The 9,850-nt window shown below is 34.9% G+C and overlaps 2 protein-coding genes across 2 annotated transcripts in view; both read left to right on the top strand.

The window, feature by feature from the left end:
- The first annotated feature begins 852 nt into the window (after positions 1-852).
- ndufa12 (NADH:ubiquinone oxidoreductase subunit A12) lies at positions 853-2,743 on the top strand. Its single transcript, XM_087785725.1, has 4 exons — positions 853-952; positions 1,208-1,293; positions 1,372-1,459; positions 2,495-2,743. Exons 1-4 carry the CDS (start codon positions 864-866, stop codon positions 2,667-2,669), a joined length of 438 nt encoding a protein of 145 aa, XP_087641851.1. The 5' UTR covers positions 853-863; the 3' UTR covers positions 2,670-2,743.
- Positions 2,744-7,220: 4,477 nt separating this feature from the next.
- Positions 7,221-9,850, top strand: part of tmcc3 (transmembrane and coiled-coil domain family 3) — a 53,165-nt gene continuing 50,535 nt past the window's right edge. The window contains exon 1 of the mRNA XM_087786532.1: positions 7,221-7,367. Coding sequence (XP_087642658.1) covers positions 7,323-7,367 — 45 coding nt within the window. The 5' untranslated portion in view covers positions 7,221-7,322. The remainder of the gene's footprint in view (positions 7,368-9,850) is intronic.

Here is a 9,850-nt window from a genome sequence, read left to right as displayed (position 1 = left end):
GTCTGGATTTAAAATTGGCCACTTTTTGTTCAAAGGATATGAGTTTAAAGTGTGGTTTTACCTCATATCTCTTTCAGGTATTGAATGATTTAATTTTAACCTTAAACAACAAAAAATATATATATAGTTTAGTGAGTACAACATTATTAATTTACTATGTTTTTTGGTATATTTTACTCTTATAATAATAATAATAATACTTTAAATATGTATTCTTTCTCTTGTATTAATCTTACCAGTAAAAACACATAAATTAAATAAGACATAACGATTCAAAGAGTGTATACATTATTTTGGGACACGCTGTATATATATATATATATATATATATATATATATATATGTTTGTGTGTGTATATATATTGGTTTTAGTTTAAAATTGAATCGTTTAATGTACAACAAAATACAACTATTAAAATAAAGGGTAATTGTTTAGTTATATACTATGTTATATATATATATATATATATATATATATATATATATACTGTATATATACTATATATATATAGACTGTATATATATATATATATATATATATATACTGTATATATATATATATATATATATATGTATATATACATATTTATATATGTATATATTTGTATATATGCTGTATTTTGTGTGTATATGTATTTTTTTGTTATATTATATTTATTAAATATGAAATTATACTTAAATGTGACAGATTATATATTTTAAATTCTATCACCTAACATATTATTCTCACAATTTAATAAGGTAAATTGTGTTTTTGTTGTGTTTTAACACTGTTGCTTGTCAAAACTGGCGGAACCATAGTACTTCAGGGTGGACTTGTTAGGAGGCAACACCGTCCGTCTTCAAAACAGTTCCGCCTAAAAATGGCGGAGTTTGCTAACCTCGCACGAAGGGCTTTGGGGCAACTCCGAGGTCATGGAGGAGTTAAGGGGTTCTTTATGCAGCTCATCAGGTGAGTATTTATTTGATCAGATTTCAGGTTGAGTTCCGAGGCGTGTTTTTGTCTTAAGGCTTCTCGCTGTGGTATAATAAACGTTTAACCCCGAGTTAGCATCTGACAGCTAAGCGTCAAAACAAGACGAAACGAAGGGATAAAAATGTATACTTGGACAACCCGTGTCTAAATATGATATAGACTCTTTTAAAACTGTTAAGTGCATCTAATTATCTGGATTATTAAGAAACATGTTTTATTTTAAAATTTTAGGGTAAACGATGTAAAAGTAGGGGGGCTGATCGGCGTGGATAAATATGGAAACAAGTACTATGAAGACAAGGAGAACTACTTCTTTGGTAAGTACATTTCTATTTTGCAAATAACGGGAGGTTAATATGGATGTAAGTGAAGTTGTTTTTGTTCCTCTCGTGCAGGTCGTCACCGCTGGGTGATCTACACCACTGAGATGAACGGCAAGAGGACGGTTTGGGATGTGGATGGAAGTATGGTGCCTGCTGAGTGGTGAGTCTGAGTGTGAACAAGATATCTGAAAATGAACAATGACAACAACAATGTCATCCACACGGACCAAAACTAACTAACCAATCAGCCTGTTGGAGACACAATGGGACAAAAACAAACCATAGAGACCCATTATTTTCTTTATGAACAAACACTTTATTCAATGTCCGAAAACCATTAAAAGACGATGCATTGGTAAACTTATGAATCTTAGAAGAAAAGGAATATGACAGAACCCAAGTAATTTGTATTTATAAAGCGCTCTTCCAGACCAGGGTCACAAAGCGCTTAAACAATCAAAACAATACTCAATAAAATATTTAATTTTAAAGGTCAAGATAAAACTGAGAACAAAACAGGAGTTCCAGAAAATGGTAATGCATTAATGCATAACTTATAAGGAAAAATAAATACCACTCCAAAAAGAATTGGAATGAAAAATATTATGTAAAGTAACAATGAAAGTATCATTTTTAGGTAATACTTATAAACTAGATATTATTTAAACAATATAATGTTCAATAATGGAAACTAAACAATCAATACAACAATAATGTTTTATTAACTAAAAAGCATATAAAATGTATTACAGAAAAAAGGTTTTGTTTTTTTCAAGTTGTCCATTTATGATAAAATGTGGTGTATTTAACATTCTGAATTCTACATTTGTTTGTCTATCTGAACAATCCAATATAGTTGTGTTAATTTAAACAGACTTGCATTACCTGAACATATTCTCATGCATGTCTAGACCAGGGTTGGACCATCAAGGGGGGGGCAAGAGTTTCAGTAGGGAGGCCCAGACTTCCCTCTCTCCAGCAGAAACCTCTAGCTCCCCGCGTGTCCTGGATTTCACTTCTGGTCTCCTACAAATGTGCCCTGTATATTTCACCATTGGAAAATGAAAACGTATTCAACAATCTGTTTGATTCTCTTTGTTCAAAGTCCCAAACAACCCTTTTCATTATATACAGTATATTCATAATAAAGGAAATGCTCGAGTCAGATATGACTGTAATCTGTGTCCTTCCATAGGCATCGTTGGCTCCACTGCATGACGGAAGACCCTCCCACCACACACCCCCCTGAGCCGAAGAAGTTTCTGGCTGAAGTGCACCAGTTCAACACGAGTGGCAGCTCCCAGCAATACGTCCCTTACTCCACCACCCGCAAGAAGATCCACGAATGGATCCCCCCAAAAGCTGAATAGTGACCTCGGCCACATAATTCACTCTGTAAATGACCCGATGCTTTCCTCTATTAAAGTCCATATATAAATATTAATCGGGTACAAGTGTGTTTTATTGTCTTTGACAAGTTTACATTTCACATTATCATTACAATGAAAAAGAGACCTAGAAGAAGCTAAAATGATCCCGATTTGTAGAAAATGTCAAGTATAAACAACATAAAGTACTTCAATTTTAAGTTCAAAAATATATAAATAATTGGTCAGTTTAAGTTTTAAAAAGTCACTAAATAATTTTAACACCAGGTTGTAACACCTCCTACTAACAAGTGAGCATGAATGATTTGATAATAGTGTGAGTAAGTTCATTACCGCTGTTCAGTGCTGCTGCATCTAAATACTAATCTCCAGGATTACAACTGAGCTTGGCCAGTGTTGTTGCCCTCAGCATTTTGCCCGACTGACGAGAGTACGAGGAGGTGAGTGGAATATATTTGGGATTTTGTAATTGAGTTGTTGTCATCCTTTTGGTGTTCAGCAACCTCCCAGGAAATTCACAGGTTTGTTAAGTTTATTTTATGATCATGTCATTATCAACATCTAATTAGAATGTGATTGTGATATCTTTGCTACGAATTAAATATTCTAATCATAATTTAGAGATGCCACTGATATATACTTTTACTAATACAATTATTAAAACGATTGGATTAAAATAAAAAACACTTGTGATTTTTTTTTACCATTTTCTTTATTAATATTTTAATAAATAAGTTGGAGATTTTCGAAATAAATAAATGGCATAAATACATTTTTTTGACATGCATAAAAAAGTACAGAAGAATGGGAGATGTATGTATGGAAAATATTCAGAATCAAAACATTTTTAACTGCCAGTATTGTAAACAAAAAACTGGAATAGTTTGTGATGGCATGACAGAATAAAAAAATTAAATAAAATGAAACACATTAAAATATGAGGCATTGCCATAAAATGCCATATATATAATTAAATCAAATTAAAATAAAATGCATTACATTTAAGTAAGTAATTTCTATTTATATAGCGCTTTAATTAAATGATAAAACTAAATAAAAGATAGAGAGAGTATTCATGTTAAAAATCAGATATAATCAATGTGTTGTATACTAATTTAAACACATAAATACTCACAAGGTTCTTCCAAGAAAAGTTTAACTAAAGAAGTCTTGAAATATATACTTTATTGAATATTGTTTTGATTGTTTAAGCGCTTTGTGACCCTGGTCTGGAAAAGTGCTATACAAATAAAAATGACTTACTTACTTACTAATAAAGATTAAAAGTTACAGCAATACCGATTTCTTCCCACAGTTGGCGCTGGAGTTATTTAAAGTAGTTGAAAAAGTAAATTATTTTGTTTCATTTCAGACGAGAAATGAGGAGACAGACCGTGTCCTCGCTCTGTCCTCTGAAGGACACTCTGGACGAGGAACCCTTCGTCACTCCTCTCTGTGTAAGTTTCAACAGACGTAATGCCGTCCCTCTGCCTGTAGGGGGCAATGCTCGTCCGAGTCTGTGAGTAGTGACCGCGTCGCTTGAGTCCGTGAAGAAGCTCTCGACGTCCTCCTGAGTCAGCACTTCAGTGAGCAAATATATATATTATCTTCTATTTATTTGTAAACTCATTCTGGAGTCAAAAGGCGTCTCAAATCTAATGATAAGAAATTAATGAGCTTGTTTGTGTCTCATGACGACTCGCTACGGGCCATTTGTGAGCTTTTTTTTTGGAGGGAACTTCATGGTCGATCAGTTGAAGACATTAACCCCGGGCAGTGTGTGTGTGTGTGTGTCAGTGTGTGTTTCTTGCTGATGCAGCATCCTGAAGAAGAAGCCTCTCTGGCGGTGTGCCATCTTCACTATCCTCCTGCCAGCTGTCACATCTCATCTGACTCCTTCTCTCCTTGTCTGACTCCATCACTTCCTCTCCTCCCTTAATGTCTTCATCTCCATCATCAGAGGACCTTCACCGTTTACTGTCCAACGACAACAAGCTACTACTAATTATGAGGGGCGTCTATTGGCGAGAATCTGGCGTCTCACGATACATGGACAGCAACACAATGTATTGCGATACTGCAGTAACAAGGTTGTGTTTGTAGTATTGTCAAGTACTTGACTCTGGTACAAACCACACGACTCTTGACGAAGTCGTAACTGCTTTCATTTTGTTTTGAAACCAAAATATGTCCAAACGTCAGCTGTTAAAAGCTGCTGGTATACGATGTATCCTCTCGTCCTCAGCACGTCGCTGGGATCTCGTGGGATTTAACTGTTCGTTTAGGAGTTCAAGGGCGTAACGACTGCTGCAATTTATCGGTTGGAAGTATACACACTTTATTGAAATGTAAACCATAAAAGAACTATTTCTATATATATATATTTTTATTATTACTTTAAAGCAACAAAAAAAAGGTTTTCAACTTCGATAGAGCACTGTTGAAAATTGATATAATATTGCGATATATTTGGATATTTAAGTATTTAGTATTGATATATTTTTTCCCCTCCAATCTTTTTTGGTAACAAGTTTAGATTTCGAACCATTGACAGCACACTCTAAATGAGTCATATTTAAATTTAATAATTCAATTTAATGTTTATATATAGTGTTCCTTGTGAATTATCTAATAATAATTTCCTTTTTTTAAAAAAAAAACGTTATCAATTCAACGACTGCTTTTTCTCTGCATTCCTCTACTTTATCTGTACAGCAGGAAGGAGGCCATGATTATTCTGTGTCTAACTGTGACTCCTGTGTTTGAATGTTTCCATGTGACCCCTGGGAGAGAATTTGACCTCCAAACATTCTGTCAGCTTATGTCGTCGGTGATATCAGAGTCAAGGTTTAGCGCCAGATGCTTTCGCTCACGTTTCTTTTTTAAGAAGAGGTGACTTGATGTCCTGCTCATGAAGGATTCCTTCTAGTGTGAGTCGGTGCATGTCACACACACACACACACACACACACACACACACACACACACACACACACACACACACACACACACACACACAATACGACATACGCCTATGAAAGTATATCAGTGCAAACAGAATATTGAATGGTTGAAATGTACATTTCTAGTGGTGAAACTTGATTTTTATTTTTTTTAATAAAAATTACTATTGTTTTTATTGCATTGAATTATTTAGTAATTTAAATATATATACATATTTTTTAATAGATTGATTTCTTTTCTAAATATTGTATTGGAAGTTTTGAATAATTATATTTAAAATATATGTATTTTTTATTAATTTAAAAATCGAAATTCTTTTTTTGTTCACATAGTGTTTGATATTCTTATTAAATATGAAAACAGTCGCACAATTTGTTACTTAATCTTTTTACTTTATTCAAGAGGCTACAAATTAAAATATAGAATTTGGAAAACTTCCTTATGGATCATAGGAATTCGAGTTTCATACTCTATTTGTGAAAAATAAAATAATTAAATGTAAAAAATACTTGAATTTTCTGAATTAAATAATTTTAGAAAAAAAAGAAAGCATTTTAATATACTAATTATTTAATCAAATAATAATGAGTGTTAACTATAATACATAATTGAAATGCTTAAGAAAACATAAACATTGTAATTTAAAAAAAAAATCAAATTTTCCACATTTAAAATGTTTATTTCAGGACAGACAGACACAAACACAAAAATAGTCACACACCTACACACACAAAAAAACACACACCTGCAAACACCTACTCACACACAAGCACACCTACACACTCGCAAAATACAAACACACAAACACACAGACACACGCAAACAAACAATTCCCACACACTCGCACACACATAGTCACACAACTACACACACACGAAAAAACACCTACACACATGCACTGATACACACACACACCTGAACACACCTACACACAACTAAACACATGCAAAATACAAACACACAAACACACAGACACACGCAAACAAACAAGTCCCACACACTCGCACACACATAGTCACACAACTACACACACACGAAAAAACACCTACACACATGCACTGATACACACACACACCTGAACACACCTACACACAACTAAACACATGCAAAATACAAACACACAGACACACACAAGAAAAATCACACACACAGTTATCAGTCCCACTGCAGATAAGATGTGCTGTCAAGGCTCCATCCTGTAGAGTGTGTTCACTCCTCAGGGGAAAAGTCTGGCAAGAATTTCTTTTTTTACAACATTCCCAAACTCATTCATCCCATTACGACTCCCCTCCTCTCTCCCCGGACAAGGAGTCCCCGTCTCCTCCTCACTCTGCCCGCTCATTGGCAGCGCCGACTGTCGTGACGGTGGCCCTGGCCAGTGGAGGGTGGCTGATAGGGATCAGAAAAAACCTTGGACTTGGGTCTGTCTTTTGCCTTTTAAGGAGGTCTGGTCCGGAGCCGTGGCCAGCAGGGATGAGGAGAGCTGGATGGTGCTCTGACACGCACAGGTTTCAGCTAGCATCCACATATTTCACAACAGGACACTTGCACACACTCCCAGCATGCCTCTGTGTCTGGCGGAGGAAGTTGCCGCGAGTGTGAGGGCGCAGACGCGGCTCTCGTGGTCTGGACTTTGTGCACTTTGACCTTTGAGGTCCGAGGACGAGGAGGAATGAGGAAGAACCACAGCGCCATTCCACTCATCCATGTGACTGAGGTAGTGTTTCATCTTGATTCCTACTTTGTGAGACTCGTCTGTCGGAACATGTCGACTTGTGAGAGGGAGCAGCTGGTTTGAGTGCCCTCGAGCAACACTTGTGAGTGGCTGCTTACTTAACATATGACACGACTGTCCCTCTGAACTCGGAGTGCACTTTGTAAGTGAGACAAAAAAACAAACACTGGAATCTTTTTTTAAGTTTAGAAAGAAATACGCAAATAACATGTTATATTCAGGACTTAATATTAATGTTTTAAGAAGTTTTTGACATCTGGAAAACTACATCAATTCAATTCTTAACCTCCAAAAAAGTGCAAATATGAGATTTAAAGTTTTAAAAGTTACATTTCAATCATAATATAAATGATCTGGCCTGCAAAGTCATTTTATGTGTTAAATTAAAGTAGAAAAATATTCATGTTGACGTTGCGTTTATAACGATATCAGTGGTTAAGATTAGATAAGAGAACTTTGTAACTTTGATTTTATTATTTTGTTTTCAAAGATAAATAAATTGGTAAATCCAGAGACTCGGCTCCTTCTTCACAAAAAGGAAGTTTTTCCTTTGGAAAGTTCTTTTTTATATGTATATGTCACATATGTTGTAAATTAAATTACTTTTACAATTAATATAAATTCACTCATATGATTTCCTTAACCCTCGTGACCTGAAGACAAATGTGTTTGTGGTATCCCTTGTGTTGTCCCTGGGTCAAGGTGATCAACCTCTTACATAAAAACATATGCAGAGCTGGAGGTGGGTCACCTTGACCCCTGAGATAACACAAGTGTTAAAGCTGCAATACGTTAGAATAAAAACATTGTTTTTGGCTCCCACTAGAGTCAGAAAAGTGCACCTGCAGTGTCGTGAACCCTCTATGGCAGTGTTCCCTAACTGGTGTGAAACATTTCTTACCGGAAATATATTTCTATAATTTCTGTTCTGTTGATTATTACTGTCTGAAAAGGTGTCTTGTTTTGACAAAATATGGTATTTTTTTATTATTTTTTTACTCTTGATACGTCAAGACACTTGTATCAGTCGAGTTTATCCACAAAATAAATCTGTAAACGAGTGAACAAGAGTGAAACACAAACTCTCTACGATGTATTTACAGTGATCTGAAGGTCGGTCCGTAAATACTTGTAAAATGCCGATATTTAAGCCCCTGCTCTATAGAACAGCATAACCTCAACGTCCTTTAAACCTCCAGCACAGCTGCCAGAGTCTCCACTTGTTTACAAGCTTGTTTCCTATTTTATCATCCTTGAAACTTCTTAAAGTTCTCTCATTACTTCTGGAAACGAATGCAAACACTGTCTCCGACCCACTGCTGTATTATTGAATATTTATACTTGTCTTATTTTTCTACTTTTTCTTTTATGGATTTTAATTTCCTGACCATCGATTTTTACCGCGACCTCATGCCTTTTACAATTTGTTCACTCTCATAAGTTGTGAGTAAATGCATGACTTTAGGAGATTCCTTCCTCTTTGAGTGACTTTTGTGATCATTAAGGAAGTAACCGAGCAGCGTAACCTTGAGCCGGACAAGTTTCTCCACGTTGTGTGTGTCACGTGACACGACCTCAGAGTTTGTGTAACGCTTGAGGAATGTCTGCAGATGAAGCACATCTGACCTCCACTGGTCTCACCTGCTGAAGAAGTGACAGCGTCACCGATTCTCATGTGTGTGTTGGAGTGTTCGCAAAAGGAGAGTGTTGTGTAACCACGCTTTGACGGGACGCTTCCTGTTGTGTCGGCGCTGAATCAAACGGTAGAAAATGAAACATTTTTTAATTATTACTTGTTATGGTTTTTTGTTTTTCCTTCTTTTGATTTGCTTTTTAAAAAAAAAGAAATATTTCTTGTCCCTTAAATATGGTTTAAAAAGAGACATTTAATAGACAAATTCATACAATTAAAATGTATATAACGTATATGAAACAAAATAAAAATTATAAAAATACAAAATCTTCTAAGCAACGTTAAAATAATAAAAGCACATTACAAGATGGATTAAAAACAACATTAAGTAAAGAGAGATACAATAATATATATATATATATATATATATATATACAGTACTGTGTAAAACTTTTAAGCAGGTGTGATAAAATGCTGTAAACTAAGAATACTTTCAAAAATGGAAGTGTTAATAGTTTATTTTTATCAATGAACAAAATAAAGTGAATGAACAGAAGATATAAATATCAATCAAATCAATATTTGTTGTGACTGTCCATTGCCTTCAAAACAGCATCAATTCTTCTAGATACACTTGCACACAGTTTTTGAAGGTCGTTCCAAACATCTCTGACAACTAACCTCAGATCTTCTGTAGATGTTTCTCAAATCCTTCTTTCTCTTCATGAAATCCCAGACAGACTCCATGATGTGGAGATCAGGTCTCTTTGGGGTCAAACCATCACTTCCAGGACTTTTTCTTTACGCTGAAGATATTTCTTCATGACTGTAT

The sequence above is a fragment of the Callionymus lyra genome, chromosome 3, assembly GCF_982586985.1.
Source record: "Callionymus lyra chromosome 3, fCalLyr1.hap1.1, whole genome shotgun sequence".
Lineage (NCBI taxonomy): Eukaryota > Metazoa > Chordata > Actinopteri > Syngnathiformes > Callionymidae > Callionymus > Callionymus lyra.
This window is presented reverse-complemented; position numbering and strand designations above follow the sequence as displayed.

Excerpts from the sequence above, each read along its gene's own strand:
- ndufa12 (XM_087785725.1), top strand. The coding sequence starts at position 864 with ATGGCGGAGTTTGCTAACCTCGCACGAAGGGCTTTGGGGCAACTCCGA. Across the intron at positions 1,294-1,371 it reads CAAGGAGAACTACTTCTTTG|GTCGTCACCGCTGGGTGATC; the intron begins GTAAGTACATTT and ends CCTCTCGTGCAG. Across the intron at positions 1,460-2,494 it reads AGTATGGTGCCTGCTGAGTG|GCATCGTTGGCTCCACTGCA; the intron begins GTGAGTCTGAGT and ends GTCCTTCCATAG.